Source organism: Coregonus lavaretus (genome assembly GCF_964263955.1).
Source record: "Coregonus lavaretus genome assembly, chromosome: 3".
NCBI classification, from domain to species: domain Eukaryota; kingdom Metazoa; phylum Chordata; class Actinopteri; order Salmoniformes; family Salmonidae; genus Coregonus; species Coregonus lavaretus.
This window is the reverse complement of record NC_139990.1, coordinates 48351452-48378878: the sequence shown is the minus strand read 5'-3', so window position 1 is coordinate 48378878 and position 27427 is coordinate 48351452. Positions and strand designations below refer to the sequence as shown.

Genomic DNA, 27427 nt, shown 5'->3' with positions numbered 1-27427 from the left:
AGCCAATCAGTTGTGTTGTGACAAGATAGGGGTGGTATACAGAAGATAGCCCTATTTGGTAAAAGACCAAGTCCATATTATGGCAAGAACAGCTCAAATAAGCAAAGAGAAACGACAGTCCATCATTACTTTAAGACATGAAGGTCAGTCAATATGGAACATTTCTTCAAGTGCAGTCGCAAAAACCATCAAGCGCTATGATGAAACTGGCTCTCATGAGGACCGCCACAGGAAAGGAAGACCCAGAGTTACCTCGGCTGCAGAAGATAAATTCAGTAAAGTTAACTGCACCTCAGATTGTAGCCCAAATAAATGCTTCACAGAGTTCAAGTAACAGACACATCTCAACATCAACTGTTCATAGGAGACTGCGTAAATCAGGCCTTCGTGGCCGAATTGCTGCAAAGAAACCACTACTAAAGGACACCAAACAATAAGAAGAGACTTGCCTGGGGCCAAGATATACAAGCAATGGACATTAGACCAGTGGAAATCTGTCCTTTGGTCTGATGAGTCCAAATGTGAGATTTTTGGTTCCAACCATTGAGACGCAGAGTAGGTGAACGGATTATCTCTGCATGTGTGGTTCCCACCGTGAAGCATGGAGGAGGAGGTGTGATGGTGTGGGGGTGCTTTGCTGATGACACTGTCTGTGATTTATTTAGAATTCAAGGCACACTTAACCAGCATGGCTACCACAGAATTCTGCAGCGATACGCCATCCCATCTGGTTTGCGCTTAGTGGGACGATCATTTGTTTTTCAACAGGACAATAACCCAAAACACACCTCCAGGCTGTGTAAGGGCTATTTGACCAAGGAGAGTGATGGAGTGCTGCATCAGATGACCTGGCCTCCACAATCACCCGACCTCAACCCAATTGAGATGGTTTGGGATGAGTTGGACCGCAGAGTGAAGGAAAAGCAGTGCTCAGCATATGTGGGAACTCCTTCATGACTGTTGGAAAAGCATTCCTCATGAAGCTGGTTGAGAGAATGACAAGAGTGTGCAAAGCTGTCATCAAGGCAAAGGGTGGCTACTTTGAAGAATCCAAAATATAAAATATATTTTGATTTGTTTAAAACTTTTTTGGTTACTACATGATTCGATATGTGTTATTTCATAGTTTTTATGTCTTCACTATTATTCTACAATGTAGAAAATAGTAAAAATAAAGAAAAACCCTTGAATGAGTAGGTGTGTTCAAACTTTTGACTGGTACTGTATGTGTGAGTGCGTGGGTAAAGAGAGAGACAGGAGTCCATGTTATTGTTGTGTTGTTCTGTAAACGTTCTCACTTTTATTTCTACAACGTTTGAAACAGCTCAGTGTGGAAGCCTGGATATAACTCATACAGCTGTCAAATCAAACAACCCCCCCCCCCCGACAGTCAATCCTTTACATACAAACAGTCCTTGCCTGTCTCGCAGTCAAAACCCACCAAGCAGAAATCACACATCTTTATCATACAGTCATTCAATCAAACATGAATCCGTCAAATAAAGCCCCCCGCCTCCACAGCAAAGATGAGCCAATGAAATGAATATCAGAACTGTGTGTAAACCCCTCCCCCACTGGAGGAGGTTGAAATAGTTAATGATAGACGTCATCTCTCATACACTGGCAAACTGATAAAAGCGGGTGATAAAGAAACAACTAAAAAGAAGAGGTAAACCAAAATGATAAGAGAAATGTTAAGTCAAGGAGTGATATGAGTAGAGAGTTCTATGTGTTGACCAGAAAGAGATCAGTCTGGTTATGGAGTGAGATACTGTAGGACACCTTACATCCCTCTCCCACGTTCATCATCAAACACTTACTGCATTCCTGAACCACCTCCATATTATTATAACGATACGAAGCATAGAAATCAATGTATGAAACTGAGATACTGCCCTAAACTGACCTCTGGTCAGTATATGCAGCTCCACTGTGCTGTTCAGTGATATAGAAACCGCATTAAACTGATCTGGAGTTAGTTTGTGCTGACAAAAGTGGAGTTGGCGGGCTGGGGTTAGCATGGAGTTGGTGCTAGACACAAACACACGCATATACACACACACACACACACACACACACAGAGACACACACCATGGAGGATGGAGCCATTGGAGTGTTTCATCAGGAGGTCTTCAGGAAGAAGATATGATTGAGAAGATGTAACTGTCAGTCCAGTTCAGCTTGTGTGTGTTTGTTTCTGTTTGTGTGTGTGTACATGTGTGTATACTGTGTTTGTATGTGGGATTATTTATGTGTGTGTGTGGGTTACTGTGATCATTAGATCCATCACATCAGATATGCAGGGGCCCAGGGCCGTGTGTGTATTAGCGGAGGAGGATCAAGTTGCCTCCAGACACTGATCTAAGATCAGTTCTTGTTTCCCATCCATAATGGTTAATGTTAGGATTTGGGGAGGGTAAGCTGATCCTTGATCTGTGGCTAAGGGCAATGTCAACCAGCAGCCGTATTAGCTCTATGTTAAACACTTTACCTTAAAGACATAAACAGACAGATAAACTAGAGTCGCTGCTCCGCGGAACTCTCACAGTAACAAACAAAGGCATGTAAAAAAGTCTACATACAAATCTCAGTATATCACAAACATATTATCTCTGTCTCTATATCTGTCTGTAGCAGTGCAGGTCCGTCTGTAAGGGGTTCAGTTCAGTTTGTGGTTCAGCGCATTGAGTTCCTTGGTGCTTCGCTGGAGAGTGTTCTCTCTCTCTCTCTCTCTCTCTCTCTTTTGCTCTCTCTCCCCATCTCTGTCTCTTTAGGCTGCAACTCAGGGGAAGAACACTAGAGGGAGACAGACACTGCTGTCCTCACATGCACACACAGTCATACAATACTGCAACAGGAGGGCTTATCCCAACACACATGCTCACAACACCCCCTTCCTTCATATGAGTTCTCCAGAGTTCATTTCCAAAATCTATGAAAAAAATAAAACACAAATTCACTAAGAAATGAGCCCCCTTCACTTGAGAACACACTCACTCACTCACACACACACACACACACACGTTCACGCCCCCAACCTATAAACATACACACATTCATTACAGGCAGTCAGGTAAACATAAGTGATGAGTTTGCAGCATTGGGGAGACTGCCTTGTCCATGGAAGGTGTGAGCAACACAGAACCTTGTGTCTCTCTGTGAGTCTCTCTCTCTCTCTTTAACAACATGTCTCTCCAGGAGCAGGTCTCTCTCTTTCTCTTTAAAACATCACCAGTCTCTCTTTAAAAGCATGAGTCTCTCCTCCAGTGAGTCCAAACACGTTCCCTCTCTCCTAGCCGCCATAGAAGGGTCCAGAGATAGCCTGCTTCATCCCATTCAGTGTGGACTCTGTCCCTTCTTCCCCCTCTCGCTCTCTCTCCGTCAGTGTGTATGTGGACGGCGGTCAGAAGATCTCAGGCAGCGTGACGTTGCGCAGCAGCCACTGTTGAGAGCGAGTGTGTGTGCAGTCTCTGACGCTGGGCACCTGGCTGTCCTCCTCACTGGCCTTGTCCAGACACTGGTTACTGTTGACGTGGATCAGGGTCAACTTCTACAGAGACAACAGACAGAGAAACAGACCTGGGTCAACTTCTACAGAGACACAGACCTGGGTCAACTTCTACAGAGACAACAGACAGAGAAACATTTAATTTGTTATATTTTAGTCATTTTAGCTACGTTCTTACCCAGAGCAACTTACAGTTTAAAAGTGCATTCATCTTAAAGTAACTGTCCAGTGAAAATATCACTTTTAAAAGTGAATATTCTGTTAACCTCTTAAGGATCGGACCCCTTTTTCCAATTTTCACCTAAAATGACATACCCAAATCTAACTGCCTGTAGCTCAGGACCTGAAGCAAGGACATGCATATTCTTGATACCATTTGAAAGGAAACACTTTGAAGTTTGTGGAAATGTGTAATTAATGTAGGATAATACAACACATTAGATCTGGTAAAAGGTAATACAAACAAAAAAACATGCGGGTTTATTGTTTTTTTTGTTCCATTTTTGTTCCATGCAAGAGACAGGCCACAATATAATATTGCAGTTTAGGCACAATTTAGATTTTGGCCACTAGATGGCAGCAGTGTGTGTGCAAAGTTTCAGATTGATCCAGTGAAGCATTGCAATACTGGACTATTTTGTCTGCCCAAATGTGAATAGTCAATTGACACATTTTCAAGTACATAACTATAGAGAACATGCAAAAATTATATGGTAAAACAAATGTAAGTTTACACACCCAGGAATGTCATACATGATGGATCATTAGCTTATACACTAACTTTCACACATCTAGATGGCTGGGCTGGGTGGGTGTAGTGCCAGAGACAGCAGGGGTTCAAACTGTAGAACCCAGTTCCTACATTTGAATATAAAAATTGATTTTATCAAACAAAACTATGCTACATTCTTTCTCTGGGACCCTCAGGATGACAAATCAGAGCAAGATTACTGAATGTAAGTACATTATTTACCTTCAGAGGTGAATGTATTAAACCAGTTGCCGTGATACGTTTTTTGTTGTTGTGCACTCTCCTCAAACAATAGCATGGTATTTTTTCCACTGTAATAGCTACTGTAAATTGGACAGTGCAGTTAGACTAACAAGAATTTAAGCTTTCTGCCCATTTAAGACATGTCTATGTCCTGGAAAGTTTGCTGTTACTTACAAAAGTCATGCTAATCACATTAGCGCACATTAGCTCAACCGTCCCGTACACGGGACACCGATCCTGTAGAGGTTAACTCATACCCAAATAATGTTGTTGACTCATTCTATATTCGTATGTGGCCAAAGCATAAAATGGAGAAAAAAACACTTAAAAAACCCCACCTAAAACTTGTATGTCAAAAAGACAATAAATGCTTGCCATTTCCTCATAGATGATGATGATGATGCGCTAGCCAATCAGCGATCTACTCGCGTGAATATTTTTTATCCCTAGTATACGCCCGCACCATTCCAACACAGAAAAGCTGCTTTTTAACACACTTATCTTTTTTTCTTTTTTTTGTAAAATAAAAATATATATTTCACTCATATTGTAATTAATTATATGTCATATTTCATAGAAATCTGGAAACACTGGACAGTTACTTTAAGGTAGCTAGGTAAAACAACAACCAGCACAGTCATAAAATGTAGTAAGTCAAACTTTTCCTCAATAAAGCAGCTATCAGCAAAGTCAGTGCTAGTAAGAAAAGACAAGTGAAAGGATAGGGTATTAGTATTTTTTGTTTGTTTTGTTTTTGTTTACTGTTGACAGACAGACAGACGTACCATGGGGTCATACTCCCAGAGCTGGTTTCCTTTGAGGTGGTGACACTTGAGCATCATGACAGGACCGTTGAGTTTGGACACGTCTAGACACAGGTCATCTGTCCTGATCTCTTTATTGGCCGTGTAGCTAAACACCTGCAGGGGACGACACACGGTCAGAGGGGAAGACAAGATACCTTCTCTCTCTCCTTCTCCCTGTCTCTCTCGCTCTCTCTCATTTACATTGTATCTGTCATTGTATCTCCCTCCTCTGAGGTCAGAGAAGTTGCTCAGGTTGACAGGTTGCTCAGGTTAATGTTTGTCACTATGATAAACACTAAAGGTGATCATATTATTGTTGTCCTCTCCTCAGTTGATCAGTTATAGAGTTCTAGTTACCTGGTTGCCTCCCATGCCATGGCAGTTATACTTACCTGGTTTCCTCCCATGCCATGGCAGTTATACTTACCTGGTTTCCTCCCATGCCATGGCAGTTCTAGTTACCTGGTTGCCTCCCATGCCATGGCAGTTCTAGTTACCTGGTTTCCTCCCATGCCATGGCAGTTCTAGTTACCTGGTTTCCTTCCATGCCATGGCAGTTCTAGTTACCTGGTTTCCTCTCATGCCATGGCAGTTCTAGTTACCTGGTTTCCTCCCATGCCATGGCAGTTCTAGTTACCTGGTTGCCTCCCATGCCATGGCAGTTCTAGTTACCTGGTTGCCTCCCATGCCATGGCAGTTATTTTTACCTGGTTTCCTCTCATGCCATGGCAGTTCTAGTTACCTGGTTTCCTCCCATGCCATGGCAGTTCTAGTTACCTGGTTTCCTCCCATGCCATGGCAGTTATAGTTACCTGGTTTCCTCCCATGCCATGGCAGTTCTAGTTACCTGGTTTCCTCTCATGCCATGGCAGTTATAGTTACCTGGTTTCCTCTCATGCCATGGCAGTTCTAGTTACCTGGTTTCCTCCCATGCCATGGCAGTTCTAGTTACCTGGTTTCCTCCCATGCCATGGCAGTTCTAGTTACCTGGTTTCCTCCCATGCCATGGCAGTTCTAGTTACCTGGTTTCCTCCCATGCCATGGCAGTTGAAGATGCCAACTTTCTCGTTCTCCTTCCGGGCCATGTTGTCCAGACACTGGTTAGTCTCCACGTTACGGATCTGACAGAACAACACACAACCAACAATTATCACTGATTCAATGTGTGTGTGTGTTTAGTGTGTGTTTAGCGTGTGTGTACCTCTCCCAGTGAGTAGTAGTGTCGTGGTATCTGGGAGTCAGGATATACGTTCTCCAGGTACCAGCTGAAGGGTTTACACTGCAGCTTCTGTCTCAGAGAGGAGCGAGACGTGATGTCACCATAGTCCACCTTCGTCACACCTGAAACACAGTGTTTTCCATTAGCGCCGGCTGTCGGCTAATCAGCCGGTTAGACTCATTTTCAGCCAGCTACATTTTCCACTTTTCATTTAAATTCACTAGTCCATCGAGCCCTCTCCCGCTAGAATGAACAATATGCATCTTCTAGTGATCTATTTATAGGATAGGCACCTGTCAGTCACAAAGCGAGCAATGACAGGGAAATGCAGCAGAGAGGAAGAGGCGAAGCGAGAGGTTTCACACTCGCCAAAATCTGTCCAAAATAAGCCCAATGCGTTTCTATGGTCTTATTTTGGACCTAAGCTTGTCGCCTGCCTTCCCACCACTGGGACCACGACTCCCATTGTTGGGGCGGAGACATGAGCATCTTGTCATTATATAGCCTACAGATCTCTGGTTGCAGTCAAATTTCTTTACACCTAGGAGGGAGAGAGCATGATGCTTGTGAATTTGCACGTCCCATGTAATGTAAGTGGTAACGATGAGTCGAAATCCACAACCTAATTATTGTTTACTGACACATTCATGTATTTTCTTTCGCATTTCACATAGCCAGCCACGCGGAGTGGTCTAGGCTATTTACTGTGTGTTGATTGACAACTGAATAGCAAGTGATGACTAGTTTATAAAAGGTGTTTAACTGACTGAATAAAGTCTCCTATGTCCCTTTGCCATTCATAAATCATGCAACGTGGTTATATGTCCATGGTATCGCATCAGGACAAGGAAACCAAAGGATTTCCTAGGTTTCCTTTCCTAGGATGTCGGGGCTTGCCAGAAAGTGACGCTAAAGTGAGTGACTTTCATCTCGTCAGTCTGTAGCCTACCGAATCTCGTTGGAGATCGGCTCATTTGGTTTCCTAATTTGTACAGGTTACTGGTAGGCCTAGGCTTTTTGGCAATTATCTGCAGATACATTTTGAAAACATTCGATGAAGATGATGAATCATCACTGAAGGAACAATAGATAGTGGAGTCTCATTCTGGTCCAAATATGATCAGTGGGACCCTCAAGGAATCCAGGCATTAAAACGGAATTCAACAATATTCAAAGATGTATTGACCTTAGTAGGAAATCAACTAAATGTATTGAAAATGTATTAATTTCCCCAAGTTTATCATAAGACAGGAACAGAATGCATCAGTGATTCGTATTTCCTGCAACTTTCTGAAGTCAAGAGGCAACGAGAATGCCCGTCTGTGTGTGCAGTGCACGAGTCTACCACTTTGTGTAGCAGTTAGCGATGATGCTAATGAAAACAGTCTTCTGGTAGATAGAAAGGCTTTCCCAAAAACCTTCTCAATTAAATGTTAACTACAAAGTAACCTATGCTTACCTGGCAGAATGATATCATGATTATTTGCATCAATCCAGTGTGTATTTGTTTCTTCAAACTAAAAAAACATCATATGTGGCTACAAAAACATGGCTAAACAACAGCCTCTTGCTAGGTGTGCACTTGAATTAAAGGGTAACTACACCCCCAAAAGAAAGTCTCAGATTTTTCCCAGACTTCAAAAGTGCTCTCCTGATGTGGTTTAAATATTGTTGTGGATTTAGAACATCCAATTTTGTTGTTTGTCTATTAAGAACCTGTGATTTTGAGAGTGAAAAAATGGAAACCTGGAAAAACAAAACCTTTAATTTATTTTTCAAGATAGTGTGGGCTATTTACTTCATTTTTCTATTTTATCGAAAAACATCATTTCAAGAACAATCATCATTGTGGCAATACATATCTTGCAGTAAAACTGTAAATAACACTTTAATCAAGAGAAAACAGGTTAAATGCTAAAAAAGGTTTAATGTTCTCTTACTTAGAAAAGTCTTCATCATATAGGCCTAGACAATATCCAAAACAACTAATACACTGAATTCAAATATATTTTTTTGTAATTTAAATTGTAAAGTCATGTCTTTCTACACAATACCACAACAAATGTTTCTAATCTAGGACGTAAACTCAATAAAGTAATCAATTATTTCACTGTGTATTTCAGATGGAATCAAGGCATTAGAATGTACCAAAGGCCACCAAAATAGAGCTACTTCGGCCTTGCTGGCTACTTTTTCTATTTGGCTGGCTACTCTATGTAGTTGTGGAAAACACACAACACACATGTCACCATGGTCACAATCACCAACTACCCAAAGGACTGGAAGACTCTTACAAACATGTTTCTCATTGTGTGTTTCATATCCACTTCTCTGGATTAGGGATTGTAATTAAAGTAAGGTAAAGCAGTGAACATTAAACTTCCTGTTAGTGTAAGAGAGGTGAACGTTTGTCCTTGTTCTTGTCTGTCCTCTACCTGATCTGTGCAGGGGTGTGTGTGTGTGTGTCTGTGTCAGTGGTGAGACGGCAAGGTTAATAAAGGCTTTGTAGCGTGAAATTACTCTGCCCCCACCCCTCGCCTCGCTTTGTCAGGTCACCACGGCAACATCACACTGTCACATTGCTAATGGATGGAGCATACATACCTGGCTGCTGTTTTGAAACTGCCCCAGACACACACACACACGCCAACCCTCGCCCCTCACTCAGACTCACCAGGGGAGATGATGTAGAAGAAGTTTTTGAACTCGTCCATCCAGACCTCGGCCAGGCGTCTGTTGTTCTTATTGATGATCTGACCCGTTCCCCCTGGAAACGTGTAGGGCGTGGCCTTCCGGAACACGTGACCCACATGAGAACAAGTCACGATCTCCAACGTCCCCCCGCACTGCCAGATCTACAACATTTACATTTACATTTTAGTCATTTAGCAGACGCTCTTATCCAGAGCGACTTACAGGACCAAGCACACACCAAAAACACGCATGTTACAACTACATAGCCCTGTGTGTGTGGGTGTGTGTCTTTGCGTGCCCTGTGTGTGCGTGCCCTGTGTGTGTCTTTGCGTGCCCTGTGTGTGTCTATGCGTGCCCTGTGTGTGTGTGTGTGTGTCTTTGCGTGCCCTGTGTGTGCGTGCCCTGTGTGTGTCTTTGCGTGCCCTGTGTGTGTCTTTACGTGCCCTGTGTGTGTGTGTGTGTGTCTTTGCGTGCCCTGTGTGTGCGTGCCCCGTGTGTGTCTTTGCGTGCCCTATGTGTGTGGGTGTGTGTCTTTGCGTGCCCTATGTGTGTGGGTGTGTGTCTTTGCGTGCCCTATGTGTGTGGGTGTGTGTCTTTGCGTGCCCTGTGTGTGTGGGTGTGTGTCTTTGCGTGCCCTGTGTGTGTCTTTGCGTGCCCTATGTGTGTGGGTGTGTGTCTTTGCGTGCCCTGTGTGTGTCTTTGCGTGCCCTATGTGTGTGGGTGTGTGTCTTTGCGTGCCCTATGTGTGTGGGTGTGTGTCTTTGCGTGCCCTATGTGTGTGGGTGTGTGTCTTTGCGTGCCCTATGTGTGTGGGTGTGTGTCTTTGCGTGCCCTATGTGTGTGGGTGTGTGTCTTTGCGTGCCCTGTGTGTGTGGGTGTGTGTCTTTGCGTGCCCTATGTGTGTGGGTGTGTGTCTTTGCGTGCCCTGTGTGTGTGGGTGTGTGTCTTTGCGTGCCCTGTGTGTGTGGGTGTGTGTCTTTGCGTGCCCTATGTGTGTGGGTGTGTGTCTTTGCGTGCCCTGTGTGTGCGTGCCCTGTGTGTGCGCGTGTACTCACTCTAAAGGAGATCTCCAGGTTCTCTCCTCCCCAAATGTCCATACCTGCGTCATACGTCCCTATCTCCTGGAAATAATCTCTGTCTATAGAGAACAACCCACCGGCCATGGTAGGAGTCCTGGAGAGAGGGGGAGAGAGGGAGCGGGAGGGAAGGGAGAGAGGTAGGGGGGGAGAGAGAGAGAGAGAGAGAAAGAGAGGGAGATGGGGTAGAAAGAAGAAAACAGTCAGTCACACACTCCAAAACTACATTCTGGTGGATGTTTGCGACAGAGATCACAAGTTTGTCAATAGAGATGGTATCTTCAGAGGCACAAACACATCAAGTCGACCTCCAGAGAATGTTCTTTCCTGTTTTTCCATCTCAATCCATCTCTTTCTCCCTGTCAGTCTCTCAGAACGAGGGATATTTTCAACATTGAGCTAAAGACTTGTTTTCAGGAGGTTGAGCAGGAAGACAACAGGGAACATGGTGCCAGTGCCACACGGAACTACAAATAGAACAGCACACATCCCCCCGGGGAAACATATTGTGGGAACCCGATCTGAGCTGTTGAGCTGTGCCCTGTGTGGGGAGTCGCACACATTCTGTTGTTGGCCAGCTGGGAACAGAAAAGGAGCAAAACACCTCGGCAGCGCAGGCAGGGGAAAACAGAAAAACACCTTGGCTAAAGATAAACTCAAGAACATGTTGTTTTACTTAAACTACTTTAGCCAGGTCACCTCACAAACAGTTAATAGACTAGTCTCTTTCCCTGTGTTGTGATGGAAGCAGGGATTCTGAATGGAAACAGGGCCGCTGAATGTGCCTCTGATAGTCCCAATTGGACTGGTGGGGAACACGAATAGGAAGAGGTGATGACGGACAAGCGAAAACAAACCCTGGGTTTTATTCCTGAATGTTCCCAGTTTCCCCATCCTCAACTACACAGGAACACAGCTACACCACACTGAGCTCATGTATTTGACTGAAAACATAACTTAGAATTAAATCCCAGCTACGCCACTACTACTAGCCCCTTACATTTAGAATCAGTAGAATGTTGGGAGTAGGGCTGACATTACTAATCAATCCTCACTGACTGGAGCTGAAGAGAGTCTACCCTACGTCGCAGTCTCTACGCCAGCGCTGTAGATGGGTAGTGTGTATGTGTACTACCTGACAGGCAGAGTGCGGTCTCCCTTGCGGCGGTCCATCTCTCTCTGGGGTACGGGGTACCAGCGGAAGTTGAGCTTCCAGTTGAAGCCTCCGTAGGTCATGTCAGAACCAGCCATGTACTCAAACGTGTCATCACTGATCACGTCGATGATGGGACACACCACCGTTTTCCTGCAACACACATATTTACACACCTTTAGATCCACAATGACAAAGTGTTGAGTAGATGCTTGGACTTGTGAGTCGTAATCATTTCAATTTCAATCATTCCTAATATCCAGAACATCTGCAGACCTCTACTGTGTTGACAACAGCAGTTACTAGAGTCTGGTGTTGTGTCCTAGTGGAGGAAGACCAACATACTTAACTCATGTCTGCTCCTGCCACTACTATCATGCTGTACACACACACACACACACACACACACACACACACACACACACACACATCAATCAATGTCCCTCTGTGCATCCTCTGTGAAGATTTGAACCTACTTAACCCCAACATTTATCCAGTTTAAATGTTTTATTGATACCAGTCATGAGAAACATCAGAGTATAAACTGGGTGGTTTGAGGCCTGAATGCTGATTGGCTGACAGCCATAGCATATTGGCCATATACCACACCCTCTTGGGCCTTATTGCTTAAGTATACAATGGTACAGTTTAATCATAGCATGGTGTAAAAAGTAAAAAATGTTGTGGAAGACCAGAAGAACCCCTTTCCCTCCCTCCTCCCACAATCCCAGGTCCCCATACAGCTAACCCTCCCATCCCATCCCAACTACACCTCCCCAGCTTCCACCTGCCAGGAAGATAATGAGATCCCTCCTGGCTGTCACACCAGCCCCCCCCCCCCCCCCCGCCACCCATCCTCCCTCCCTCCCGCCATTACCAAGTATCCCCCCCTCCCCTCCCCCACCTGCCCATGGATTGGGCAACCCTTCCTCCATCCTCCCTACAAAATAAGACATAAAGAGAGATAGATGCTGGAAAGTAAGTTGGGAAGTTGGGTGTTTAGAAAATAACTAAATAATAGTAATTAAGAGGTCATTAGATAAGTAGATAAATAAATACTGAATAGATGATGAAGGGTCTCTAGACTTGGATCATAATACAAGGGTTAGGTACCAGCGCCAGCAAGGAGGCAAAGGCTATAGTTTCGCTAAACGCAACTCTTTTGGGGTGACGCCTAAAAGAGCAATCAATGGGTTGGGTTCGAAAGGCTGATTCAGCACTTCTGAGAACGTCTGGAAAACTGACTTCCAGAATCCCTCTAGTTTGGGGCACAGCCAATACATGTGAATGAGAGAGGCATGACAGCTTCTGCACTTATCAACCCCAACATTTATCCAAGTTTTCACCGTCATTGTAAAGCCCTAGTTGCTTTGTTGATTTGAAAAAGTCATTTCTGAAGATTATTATTTATTTAATGTGATTAGTGATTCATATATTTTTTTAAATACTGTCCCTCGTGTTAAGGTCAACCCTGTTACGTGAACTGAACTCTCGTTTTAATATGGTGAAACTATTCCTTAAAAAAAGAAGAAAGAAAAAAGAAACACTGAACATCTAACAGTCAGATCATAGTGTAAATGCAGGTGAGCTGGTTCTACTCTTTTTGGCCATTTTCTGGTGTTTTGGGGTGGAAAAGTGAGCGGGTAGAGCATAACACGTCAACCCTGTTACCCACAGATAGGCTAGAAATGTTTTGACAACTTCTATGTTTTAGTGAAGCTTGCTTTCATTCCCCCCGTCACAAGGGGATTTATGGCTAATTTAAGATGAAGTCTTCAACCCTGTTACGGTCAACCCTGTTACGGTCAACCCTGTTCCTTTATTTGGCACTTACTATAGTATTATTTTATTTAACTTCTTGAGATGGGAAAACATGTTTTTTATTAACATTTTTATTGAACATGTGCTCTTTATGACAGAAGAATGTTAAAATTAGGTGAAATAAAACATTGTTTTATTTTTCTCCACCAAGTTACACTACTCAAAAGACACCTAATTAATAATAATAATATGCCATTTAGCAGACGCTTTTATCCAAAGCGACTTACAGTCATGTGTGCATACATTTTTACGTATGGGTGGTCCCGGGGATCGAACCCACTTCCCTGGCGTTACAAGTGCCATGCTCTACCAATTCAGCTACAGAGGACCGAGTGCTGCTGTCAGCTCAGCCCATTTACAGCTGTAGCACGGAATACAATCTAACCTCCATCTCTCTCCCTCTGCCCGGCTGCTGTGTGTGTGTGTGCGTGCGTGTGTGTGTACCAGCCTGAGGGCATAAGTAAACAGAGGCTTTGTAATTAAGCATCAAATAAATACACAAGGTCAAGCCCCCTGGAGGCTCAACAAACTGTTACTGATTGATGTATTGCACCCAGCGTGTGTCTACGTGAGTGTGTGGTGTGTGTGTGTGTGTGTGTGTGTGTGTGTGTGTGGTGTGTGTGTGTGCGCACACCCATATACGCGTGTGTGTGCCTGCGGGTGTGTAGCATACCTGTCGAGTTTGATGCGGGCCAGCAGAGGTTCCAGCCACCCAATGGTGCACTCACAGTGAGCGTCTAGAAACGTGATCACCTACATGAGAACAAACACATACTTTACTCTTGGTCTCCTTACAGAGAGGCTACTGACAATAGCTGCATCTGAGCAGCATTTCAGAATTCTTAAACACACACACACCTGTCCGGTGGAGAGAGAGGCTCCTTTCAGTCGAGCTCTGATCAGTCCAGACCTCTGTTCCATCCTCACCACTCTGACTGGAACCTCCATCCTCCTTACATACTGCTCCAACGGACGCTTCAGGAAGTCTACAACACACACACACACACACACAAACACAAAGGCAGGCCCAAAAACAGATACTTAGTGTACTACCAGACCAATAGATGGAATGAATCCATCATCTGTGTGTGTGTGTGTGTGTGTGTGTGTGTGTGTGTGTGTGTGTGTGCGTGTGTGTGTGTGTGTGTTTGTGTGCACATGTCTGCATACCTGACTATGGTGAGTGAGAGAGTGTGTGGTCTGAGTGGTAAGTGATATCTCCCTCCCAGAGAGCATGCTCTCAAAGGTAAAGGATGTCACTCCTACCCACTCTCCCTTCCCCCTCTCCTCCCTTCCATCCCTCTATCCCAGGGGGTCAAGAGGGGAACAGAGGGGGGTTGGGGGTAATTCCTGCTCCCGGGGTTTTAGGGACCTAATAATCTGCCCCAAACAGGGATTAACAGCACTGGGCTGAGAAACAAGACACAGCACTCACACACAATTGCAAACACACATACGCACACACAGACGCAAACATGCAGCCGCACACAGACACGCAGTCACACACGCATATTGTACACACAGCCTTACACAGCACTTAGGAACAAGCCCAGATAAACCCGGATAAAGAGACAGACACAAAGGGAGGGAGATGTGTGAGGTGAGAGCATCTCAGTGTGTACCTCTCTCACTAGCGTCGTCCACCAGAACTACCTCCTCCAACAGAGACCTGGGGGAGCGGTCTATGACAGAGCGTACGGTCCGCAGCAGAGTGGACCAGGCCTCGTTGTGGAACACGATCACTACACTGGTACGAGGCAGATCGTCTGGATACAGCTTATTCTTACAGCTACGGAGGGGAGAGAGGAGATAGAGAGGAGAGAGAGAGAGAGAGAGAGAGAGAGGAGAGAGAGGAGAGAGAGAGAGAGAGGAGAGAGAGAGAGAAGAGAGAGGAGAGAGAGAGAGAGAGAGAGGAGAGAGAGAGAGAGAGAGGAGAGAGAGAGAGAGAGAGAGAGGGAGGAGAGAGAGGAGAGCAAAGAGAGAGGGCAAAGGAGAGGGAGAAACTAGAAGTTAGAGACTACAAATACAAGACAACACACACAGAGAACACACACACACACACACACACACACACACACACACAGAGAGAACACACACACCCAGAGAGAACACACACACCCAGAGAACACACACACCCAGAGAACACACACACACACACACACACACACACACAGATAACACACACACACAGAGAACACACACACACACAGATAACACACACACACACACACACACAGAGAACACACACACACACCCAGAGAACACACACACACACACACACACAGAGAACACACACACAGAGAACACACACACACACACAGAGAACACACACACAGAGAAAACACACACACAGAGAACACACACCCACAGAGAACACACACCCACACACAGAGAACACACGTACACACACAGAGAACACACACACCCAGAGAACACACACACCCAGAGAACACACACACCCAGAGAACACACACACCCAGAGAACACACACAGAGAACACACACACAGAGAACACACACACACACACACACAGAGAACACACACACACACAGAAAACACACACACACACAGAAAACACACACACACACACACACACACAGAGAACACACACACAGAGAACACACACCCACAGAGAACACACACATCAAGATAACACACACACACAGAGAACACACACACACACACACACACAGAGAGAACACACACACACAGAGAGAACACACACATACACACACACACACACACACACACACACAGAGAACACACACACACACACAGAGAACACACACACACACACACAAAGAGAACACACACCCACACTCAGAGAACACACACACACAGAGAACAAACACACACAGAGAACACACACACACACACACAGAGAGAACACACACACACACACACAGATAACACACACACCCAGAGAGAACACACACACCCAGAGAACACACACACACAGAGAGAACACACACACACACAGAACACATATGCTGGGCGTCAGGCAGATCTATTACAGGTCATTAGTGATGTTAATTAGAGAGTGTGACTTATTACCATCTCAGTGAGAGGAGACAATATTCATCAGTCCCACTCAGCACACACACACACACACACACAGAAGGGCCTTTCATGAAGGGCCTTTCATGATGAACTGCAGTAATGTATCCTGTGGTCCTGGAACAATGAGCTTCATGATATAGATGTCAGTGTGAACAGATCAGCAACACATCATTTCATCATTAATATACAGTATATGATGCATATCGTCCCCACGACAGATGGCGTGGGACATGGACTTTGACATGAGTGGGTTTAAAAGATCAGGAAAATTAGCACCCTGTTCCCTCCCTCAATCCCTCCTGCTCCCTCCCTCCCTCAAACCCTCCTGCTCCCTCCCTCCCTCAAATTCCTCCTGCTCCCTCCCTCCCTCAAACCTTCCTGCTCCCTCCCTCCCTCTATATTCCTCCTGCTCCCTCCCTCCCTCAATCCCTCCCTCCCTCAATCCCTCCTGCTCCCTCCCTCCCTCAAACCCTCCTGCTCCCTCCCTCCCTCAATCCCTCCTGTTCCCTCTCCCTCCCTCCCTCAATCCCTCCTGCTCCCTCCCTCCCCCAATCCCTCCCTCCCTCAATTCCTCCTGCTCCCTCCCTCCCTCAATTCCTCTGGCTCCCTCCCTCAATCCCCCTCCCTCCCACCTGCTCCTTCCTTCCATCCCTCCCTCCCTCCATATATCTGCAGAATGTTCCCCCTCTCCCCACCCCTCCCTCAGAGTGAAGGAATGTAGCAGCGGAGGAGAGAGAAGAGGTCAGGATTCCTTCCCTCCTCCAGCTGCTCTGTCTCTGGAACCTATTACCTCACACACACGCAATCGGTGTGTGTGTGTGTGTGTGCGTGTGTGTGTATACGTGTGTGTGTGTGTGTGTGTGTATACGTGTGTGTGTGGATACGTGTGTGTGTGTACGTGTGTATACGTGTGTGTGTGTGTGTGTATACGTGTGTGTGTGTGTGTGTGTGTGTGTGTGTTTCTGCTCTTAGGGAGGGAGTAAAACAGTTTCATCAGATTATTCACTTTAAAAACAGTGACACCCTGCCTTGGGAGCAGTGGAGGCTGCTGAGGGGAGGACGGCTCATAATAATGGCTGGAATGGAGTTTAATGGAGTGAATGGAGTGGTATCAAACACATGAAAACCATGTTTGACACCATTCCATTCATGCCATTCCGGCCATTATTATGAGCCGTCCTCCCCTCAGCAGCCGCCATTGCTTGGGAGCCTTTCCACACACACACCAACACACACACTTACCTAACCCTAACCATCAGCAACACATCATTTCATCATTAATATACAGTATATGATGCATATCGTCCCCACGACAGATGGCGTGGGACATGGACTTTGACATGAGTGGGTTTAAAAGATCAGGAAAATTAGCACCCTGTTCCCTCCCTCAATCCCTCCTGCTCCCTCCCTCCCTCAAACCCTCCTGCTCCCTCCCTCCCTCAAATTCCTCCTGCTCCCTCCCTCCCTCAAACCTTCCTGCTCCCTCCCTCCCTCTATATTCCTCCTGCTCCCTCCCTCCCTCAATCCCTCCCTCCCTCAATCCCTCCTGCTCCCTCCCTCCCTCAAACCCTCCTGCTCCCTCCCTCCCTCAATCCCTCCTGTTCCCTCTCCCTCCCTCCCTCAATCCCTCCTGCTCCCTCCCTCCCCCAATCCCTCCCTCCCTCAATTCCTCCTGCTCCCTCCCTCCCTCAATTCCTCTGGCTCCCTCCCTCAATCCCCCTCCCTCCCACCTGCTCCTTCCTTCCATCCCTCCCTCCCTCCATATATCTGCAGAATGTTCCCCCTCTCCCCACCCCTCCCTCAGAGTGAAGGAATGTAGCAGCGGAGGAGAGAGAAGAGGTCAGGATTCCTTCCCTCCTCCAGCTGCTCTGTCTCTGGAACCTATTACCTCACACACACGCAATCGGTGTGTGTGTGTGTGTGTGCGTGTGTGTGTATACGTGTGTGTGTGTGTGTGTGTGTATACGTGTGTGTGTGGATACGTGTGTGTGTGTACGTGTGTATACGTGTGTGTGTGTGTGTGTATACGTGTGTGTGTGTGTGTGTGTGTGTGTTTCTGCTCTTAGGGAGGGAGTAAAACAGTTTCATCAGATTATTCACTTTAAAAACAGTGACACCCTGCCTTGGGAGCAGTGGAGGCTGCTGAGGGGAGGACGGCTCATAATAATGGCTGGAATGGAGTTTAATGGAGTGAATGGAGTGGTATCAAACACATGAAAACCATGTTTGACACCATTCCATTCATGCCATTCCGGCCATTATTATGAGCCGTCCTCCCCTCAGCAGCCGCCATTGCTTGGGAGCCTTTCCACACACACACCAACACACACACTTACCTAACCCTAACCCTGCGAGCTAACAGCATGACTTTCCAGACATGTGTGTGTGAGACGTACACATGGAAGAGAGTGTAGAAAAGTTGTGAAACGAACAACTGGATAATAGTGTAATCAGTTGCAGGCTGTGGGTGAGGCAGTACATTGTGGGGGAGGTCAGCACGAGCTGCACACTGGTTCTGATTAAACACTCAGAACTCTGGAGCGCCCACACACACAAGTACACACACACACACACACACACACACACACACACACACACACACTCATAAAGGCAGATTTAGTCAGAGCCCAATATTCCTCAAAAGTGTGGTCATGGAAACTGTCACATGCACGCACGCACGCACGCACACACACACACACACACACACACACACACAAACATACACACACACACACACTATACGGCAGTGTCATACTGACCTCCCCACCCAACCTCCTCCATACTAACAGTTAAATTCTAAAGCATCAGAAGGGGTCTTCGCTCATGTTGGTCTAGTATGTGATTGAATGTGTTGTCTCTGATGATTTCTCACCACCCCCCACCCCACCCAGCCTACCCAGCTCCAGCCCCCACCCAGCCCAGCTCCAGGCCAGCCCCACCCAACCCTACCCAGCTCAACCCCAGCTCCAGGCCAGCCCCACCTAGATCCAGCCCAACCCAGCCCAGCTCCAGGCCAGCCCCACCCAGCTCAGCTCCCCCCACCCAGCCCTACCCAGCTCAGCTCCCCCCCCACCCAGCCCAGCTCCAGCCCAGTCACTGCTGCTATTGACTGAGTCTTATCTGTTAATTGGAAAAGCAGGTGGAGGGAGAAACACATTTCACACATCAATGTGCACTGTCTGTCTCCAGGCTAGGCTGTGTGTGTAGGTGTACATGGAGCAGAGGGGAGAAGAACGGAAGAGGAAAAAACACTAGAAGGAAGCACTGGGAAAGATTTGGCAGCAGTACAGAAAACTCATCCAGAGCTCTTTTGACTTCTGGCAGAAAGCCATTATAAGATATCTGATGGCAAACATTTAGCAGTGAATTGCATACAAGTGTAACTTCATCACCTCATGTGCGCTGCGCAACAGAGACTCGACAACAGATATAGAACGCCATGGACTCACAGCTCCCGCTTTCTCCTGTTGTGCTATTTACAAACAAACACGTGACTGGCTCAACTGTTCTGGGGAACTATGGTAAGCTTCATAATGTAAAATAATGTGACAGGTGAAATTAAGAACGCAAACAGATCTTTCGTACGCCTGGAAGGGTGAGTCAATAACATAATCTATAACGAATCACCTTTAACTAATCGTCAATAACAAACTAGCTAATAACAGATTTTTGTCTAACATCTATAACTAACGAACCATAACAATAACTAATAATCATCAATAACTACCTAATACCAAATCACTGCAATTATCTATATTCTATTATGAACTGGCTGGTATGAGCCCTGAATGCTGATTGGCTGAAAGCTGTGGTATATCAGACCGTATATTATTCTAATTACCTTACTAACCAGTTTCTAATATCAATAAGGCACCTCAGGGGTTTGTGGTATATTGCCAATATACCACAGCTAATGGCTGTATCAAAGATCTGTTATTAGTATGTTATAGTATGTTATAGGTGATTAGCTCTAGACTATAGATTATCTGTTGTTCGCTGTAACATGGACAATAAAGCTGTATTATTAGTTATAGACTCACCCCTCCAGGCGTACGTCAGGCAGGGTTCTGTTGAAAGCGATCATCTCAGAAGCCATCAGGTTAAACTGGTTGATCTTAAACATCTCCTTCATCTTCTCCTGGTTCTCTTTAGGAATCACCACAGGTTTACCTCCTTCTCCTGGACCATCCCTGGGCCGCAATACTGTATCTACAACACGACAGAGAGAGAGAGAGGTGTGAGTGAGTGTGCGGTGTGTGTGTGTGAGTGTGCGGTGTGTGTGTGCTCACCGTCCCTGCCTGGCAGGCCCCTCTCCCTCTTGTCGTCACACTTGTTACACTCGCTGAAGTAGAGCAGGATGAACATGTCCAACATCACCCACACCAGGGAGGTGGCCAGCACCACCTTACAGTAGGCAAACCTCCGCATCCTAGAGCGAGAGAGAGAGAGAGAGAGAGAGAGAGAGAGAGAGAGAGAGTGTTAACCTCAGACCTTCTCATTCTGTTACAGAGAGAAAAGGCTAGTCACACACAGCACAATCACACACTTTACACTCTTAGAAAAAAAGGTGCTATCTAGAACCTAAAATGGTTATTCGGCTTTCCCCTTTTGGTTCCAAGTAAAACCCTTTTGGTTCCAGGTAGAAACCTTTTCCATAGAGGGTTCTACATGGAACCCAAAAGGGTTCTCCTATGGGGACAGCTGAACAACCCTTTTGGAACCCTTTTTTTCTAAGAGTGGATCAATTGAAGCTCTCTTTCTCTCTCTCCCACTGTCTCGTATCTCTCTGTGTCTCTCTCCTTTCTCTGCTGGCCAAAACAGACCCCCGTCCTAACCATCTGTCCTCTCCCTCTCTCATCTCTTATCTGCCGCGTGGTTATCAGTTCTCTCTCTAGAAACAGCCCAAAACAAGCACAGTATTCTCTCTCTCACTTTGTGTGTGTGTGTGTTTGTGTGACACAGCGACAGCACAGTGCTGTCTAAATCTTGAGTACACACACACAAACTCCTGCAGACCTACCAAGTAAACAACCTACCAAGTGCATTTAATAAGCTAAACCCCCCTTGCACACACACATGCAAGCACGGACACACAAAAGCATGCAGGCATGAACAAATGCAGAAACACACATCCACACCCACACTGACACACACACAGGGCTGTGATGGTAATTGCTTTTCTTTGGCAGCCAGCACCCATCAGACACAACCACATTAAAATTCCTCTGTACCCCCCCCCCCCCCTCTCTCTCTCTCTCTCTCTCTCTGCTCTCTCTTCTCTCTCTCTCTCTCCTCTCTAACTGTGCAGTGCTCTCCTATCTCCCTCTCTCTCTCTCTAACTGTGCAGTGCTCTCCTATCTCCCTCTCTCTCCTCTCTAACTGTGCAGTGCTCTCCTATCTCCCTCTCTCTCTCTCTAACTGTGCAGTGCTCTCCTATCTCCCTCTCTCTCTCTCTAACTGTGCAGTGCTCTCCTATCTCCCTCTCTCTCCTCTCTAACTGTGCAGTGCTCTCCTATCTCCCTCTCTCTCTCTCTAACTGTGCAGTGCTCTCCTATCTCCCTCTCTCTCTCTCTAACTGTGCAGTGCTCTCCTATCTCCCTCTCTCTCTCTCTAACTCTGCAGTGCTCTCCTCTCTCCCTCTCTTTCTCTCTCGTTCTCTCTAACTGTGCATTGCTCTCCTCTCTCTCTTCTCTCTAACTGTGCAGTGCTCTCCTCTCTCTCTCCCTGCTTCTCAGGTTGCAGGAGGAAAGACATTCTGCAGTCAGCCATGCCAACATCTCCTCCCCTCTATAGAGTTCACAGTGAATGAACAGGCCAGGCCAGGCTTCCTCAGTGCCAGAGTCTACAGTTACCAGAGACTACATTTCCTCCTAAAAGCTCAGGAGCTTGACCTTTAAATCGTTCATTTCATCAAAGGACAGTACAGCTTGATACGCTTTTGTCTCCCTTTCTACCTCTCACTGTCTTACTCTATCCTCACTTGCCCCTCCACTGGGCAGAGTACGGTAGCCTGGTGGAGAGAAGTGTGTGCGTGCGTGTTCAAGAGGATGTGTGTTCATGAAAGAGAGAGAGTAAGTGTTGTTCACAGATGTGTGTTATCTGGCGCACAGTGTTCACACACAACCTTGTTACTCTTCACAGCCGAGTGACAAAACGTGGGCAGAGAGCTACCACTGAATAGGTCTACCTCCTCCTCACTAAAAATACATTTCTGCTACTCAGACGCAGACGATTGTGTTATGTGGTTGTGATGAGGTAGTCAGGTTTCCCTATGTTATATGGTTGTGATGAGGTTTTCATGGTTTCTCTGTGATATGGTTGTGATGAGGTTGTCAGGTTTCCCTGTGTTATATGGTTGTCATGATTTCTCTGTGTTATATGGTTGTGATGAGGTTGTCATGTTTCTCTGTGTTATATGGTTGTGATGAGGTTGTCAGGGTTCCCGAGTGGTGCAGTGGTCTAAGGTACTGCATCGCAGTGCTAGCTGTGCCACTAGAGATCCTGGTTCGAATCCAGGCTCTGTCGTACCCGGCCACGACCGGGAGACCCATGGGGCGGCGCACAATTGGCCCAGCATCGTCCAGGGTAGGGGAGGGAATGGCCGGCAGGGATGCTCAGTTGGTAGAGCATGGCATTTGCAACGGCAGGGTTGTGGTTTCGATTCCCATGGGGGGCCAGTATGAAAAAAAAAAAAATAATGTATGCACTCACTAACTGTAAGTCGCTCTGGATAAGAGCGTCTGCTAAATGACTAAAATGTAAAATGTTCCCTGTGTGATCAGAGAATGTAAGAGGAAGAGACAGCGATGCTCCAAGGAGGAGAGAAATATATATAAACACACACACTGTCCCTCAGCTTGCCTGCTCTGCAGACTGTATTTCTAATCAGGCATGGCAGAGGACACCCCACTATCTCTTCTCTGCTCACGCCAGCTCCAGGCTCACTCTGTGTGTGTGTCTATATATTATATATCAGGTTTGTTAGTATTTGCAGTCTTTGACAAAAATAGACTGCCTCTCTGACACAACACAGACAACCCACCCCTCTCTCTCTCTCTCTAATCCCTCCCTCTTTCTTTTCTTTTCTCTTCTCTCTACCCTATTCATCTCCATATCTTCATCTCTCCATTTCCTCCTCCCTTCTATTATCATCCCTCTCTCGTCTTTCTGTTTTTCCTCTCTCCATGACGTTTTCTCCTTTCCAGAGCGGTTGCCATCACTACCTGCCTTCACAGAGGAGAGCCCAATCCCCTCCTCTCTCTTCCCTCTCCTCTCCTCTCTCTTCCCTCTCCTCTCTTCCCTCTCCTCTCTCTTCCCTCTCCCCTCCTTTCTCCTCTCTCTCCTCTCATATCCTCTCTCTTCCCTCTCCTCTCCTCTCTCTTCCCTCTCCTCTCCTCTCTTTCCTCTCCCCTCACTCTCCTCTCCTCTCTCTTCCCTCTCCCCTCCCTCTCCTCTCTCTTCCCTCTCCTCACTCTTCCCTCTCCTCTCCTCTTCTCTCTCTTCTTCTCTCCTCCCTCCGCTGGTTTAATCCTACTTTCGAGGGGGATTGCACAACTACTTGGTTACAGCCAGAGAATAATGATCCTCTGAGGCTTAGAGGAGACTTTCACTATTCAAGGATTTATGGAGTTGCTATGAGGAATGTGCCCAATGGGATTCTCTGTGTGTCCTGTGTGCATGTATGCTGTGCGTTGTCATGATACAAGAATTTGGAACTCTCTAACGATACCAGTTCATTGTCACAAACACATGGTCATACATTAGTGTGTTTGTGTGAGCAGCCCAGGAATAGCTGAACAACGCCTACAGGAAGAGCCTCAAGGTTGCAGGGCTGGGAGAATAGACACACACACACTCGGGCAGGCACAACTGCCATGTAACCGACGGTTATGGATGAAGACATGATGAAAATAAAATAACCGTCATAACCGTTCATTATTTGTAATTTAAAAAAGTATTTAAAAAATATGATTTGGAATGAACAGCTGACTGAAATATGCATCAGTCCCCGGTTCAAATGTTTAAGATACGAGTGCATCGGTCCGGGGGAGCCCAAACCGATCCAAATGTAGCATGAATCGATCAGAAAATCAATTCAAACGTTACGAACCGCCAGTTCACTGACGTTGTTTACTCCTATCATTGTATTTTCCCCCTCTGAAAATATCTCTAATCTGTTGTGACTGAATAGATGCGTCATCTCCTTCAGCAGTCTATTGAACTAAGCATGTAAATGCATATGACAGTCATTGATAACAACTATGCATACAGAGCGCAATTGCTCACGCCAACCAGAGCCTCCCTGATCAAATATCTGCACTGCACCTTCAGCATTCAAATGCTTGTAAAATGGCTTTCGCAATGTCAAATCTTAGCCTTTATTAGTTGGGTGACAACCAATGTAATTTGCTGGGTCATTGTTACCAAATGTGCTGTAGAAAATAGTGTGTTAATGTGCTGTAGAAAAACAAATGTTAATGCATCGAATCGTATCTAACCAAATCACATCAATTCGTTCCCCTAATCAAACCGAATCACACTGAATCGTTTCAAACTAAAAGTATCATATCGGAGCCCATGTATCTAGATGCGTATCGAATCGTGCTTGTAAAGAGAGATGCACATCCCTAGTCAGTTGAGTTGAATCAACAAATCCCAGCACATGTGGATGGTTACACTTCCTGCTTTTACTTCCTGTTTTGCTCCTATGGGTAATAATATAATAATAATATGCCATTTAGCAGACGCTTTTATCCAAAGCGACTTACAGTCATGTGTGCATACATTTTTACGTATGTGTGGTCCCAGGGATCAAACCCTGGCATTACAAGCGCCATGCTCTACCAATTGAGCTACAGAGGACCACTCACAATAGCCGCCAGTCCACCCATTATGCCCGTTCTACTCATTCTATTTCTATGGCAGCACATGCAGTCAGGAGCAGAGGAGAGGATAAAATGTGTGTAAATTTTTTTTAAACATATTTATTTTGTTATGCTATTCGGGCGGTTATTATGGATACCGCAGTCATTTGGCTGACCAATTACCGTCATCCGAAATTCCACGATCGTCACAGCCCTAACACACACACACACACACTTCTGAATCAGTCTCTCTCTAGGACACAGCTACGGTTCAGTTTCAGGTCAGGACCTCGTGGGAGTCAAGAGCTCAGACTTATTCTAGGGACACAGGGGGAGGAAGGGAGGGAAGGAGAGAGAGAGAGAGGGAGTGAGAGGGAGAGGGAGAGAGAGGGAGTGAGGGAGAGGGAGTGAGGGAGAGGGAGTGAGAGGGACAGGGAGGGAGAGAGAGTGAGTGAGTGAGTGAGTGAGTGAGTGAGTGAGGGAGGGAGGGAGGGAGGGAGAGGGAGAGGGAGGGAGTGAGGGAGAGGGAGTGAGAGTGAGTGAGTGAGTGAGTGAGTGAGTGAGTGAGTGAGTGAGTGAGTGAGTGAGTGAGTGAGTGAGTGAGGGAGGGAGGGAGGGAGGGAGGGAGGGAGGGAGGAGGGGGAGGGAGGGAGGGAGGGAGGGAGGGAGGGGAGAGGGAGGAGGGGGGGGGAGGAGGGGGAGAATGAGAGAAAGAGAGATAAACTGCCCCGTGGCAAATAAAAGCACAGTCAAACTGATTACCGTTGCAAAGCTTGGCACCAACACAAAGTGGAATGAAACACTTCAATCTCCAATCACTCAGGCATTTTAGTACTGGAATCAATACACATTACTGTCACTGTGGGGGTGTTTCCTAGCACCAACACACACGCACCCACTCACGCACACACACACACAACAACCAGTCTTATAAACCATAACTCCCCCCTCCTCCTCCCCCTGGCCTCTATGACGCCTGTGTAATTGCTATTTTAACAACTTGTAATTGGGCGCGGTGACTACAGCTCTGAGGCTTTGCATGCACACACACACACACACACACACACACACACACACACACACACACACAGGGTGACACTGTAGCGCCATTAACCTCATCAAGCAGGCAATTAAGCAAAATCAATTAAACACACACACCACACATCGATCAATCACACAACCATCTCTCTGAGCAGTTTGACCCAGCAGACTTCTATCAGTCTCTATCAGTCTCTCTGTGTCATTTTGGCCTAGTCGAGTCAAATGACGGATGACTAGAATTCAGCCATGTGAAAGCTGTACTAGTAAAACTAACATAATTGGTCCACACACAAACGTACACACACACACAAAGCTGTACCTGTCCTGCTGTGTAAAGGGGTCTCTGGTCCAGATGTTCAGGGACTCCACCAGCAGGGGAGGCGCTTCAGAGATCCCACTTCCTCCTTCGCTTGTCACTCAAACATGCTGCCTGGAGACACAGAAACACACATTGGTCAGTTCTTCAAGCTAATCAGTCACACATACTTAGACAGACAATAAAGTCAAGACCTGAGTCCAAGTTTAGACCCCTACCCAGAATGGCAAGACCATGAGAAGACTAGTTTGGTTAAACGTGAAAAAAACAAGACTCTGACTCAGCCCAAAACCTGTGGCTATGTGAGAGTTCAGACCAACAAAAAGGTGTAATGGGTCTGCACTCAGAAAGATATTGCATAAAGCTTACTTCATTATTCTATTTGATTTTATATTTTCACTGCATCAGGGATAGTGTACACAGACGTTTCGGCTTTACAGCTTTCTTCAGTGTGATAGTTCAGGAAGGCTCAGGAAGCCACTGTGCAGTGATCTGTCTCTCACTCCTCTCCTCTGTGTTGACAGTACATGTTCCTGCTCAATGGTTCCCGAAAGCGTTTTTCCGATCCCGACCCATCACTCTGGACCCGACCTGACCCAACCCCTCTGTGTTCCCATCACACCTCAGGGACGCACACATGCAGGAGTGACGTCATCCAGAGAGAGAGAACGAACGGGCCGCAACGGGGAGCGGAAGAGAGATGAGACGGCGTGTCACTCAACTGGCTAACACACACTTCCTTCACCACTTCCTTCCGTGGCAGGAAACGCATCATCGCCATCACATCACCTGGCTGTCTAGCACTCAGAACATAGAGCAGAAGCCAGATTATCTCTGTCATCATCATCATCATCATTCACTGCTCACAGCTTCAT

At 46.3% G+C, this 27427-nt stretch overlaps 1 protein-coding gene across 1 annotated transcript; it reads right to left on the bottom strand.

The window, feature by feature from the left end:
* Positions 1 to 1274: 1274 nt before the first annotated feature.
* Positions 1275 to 26604, bottom strand: LOC311117644 (polypeptide N-acetylgalactosaminyltransferase 1). Its single transcript, XM_084157548.1, has 13 exons — positions 26556 to 26604; positions 20621 to 20760; positions 20372 to 20540; positions 14894 to 15060; positions 14130 to 14257; positions 13945 to 14024; positions 11433 to 11603; positions 10277 to 10394; positions 9202 to 9382; positions 6510 to 6649; positions 6331 to 6429; positions 5288 to 5422; positions 1275 to 3550 (listed from the first exon to the last, which is right to left on the bottom strand). Exons 2-13 carry the CDS (start codon positions 20757 to 20759, stop codon positions 3404 to 3406), a joined length of 1674 nt encoding a protein of 557 aa, XP_084013674.1. The 5' UTR covers position 20760; positions 26556 to 26604; the 3' UTR covers positions 1275 to 3403.
* Between the last annotated feature and the right edge of the window lie 823 nt (positions 26605 to 27427).

Bases quoted from the DNA above. Each gene is read 5' to 3' on its own strand.
- LOC311117644 (XM_084157548.1), bottom strand. From the start codon at position 20,759: ATGCGGAGGTTTGCCTACTGTAAGGTGGTGCTGGCCACCTCCCTGGTG. The intron at 14,258-14,893 runs GTACACACTGAG...TGTGTGTTGTAG, and splicing joins GGACGACGCTAGTGAGAGAG to ACTTCCTGAAGCGTCCGTTG. The intron at 6,430-6,509 runs GTACACACACGC...TTGTTCTGTCAG, and splicing joins ACTACTACTCACTGGGAGAG to ATCCGTAACGTGGAGACTAA.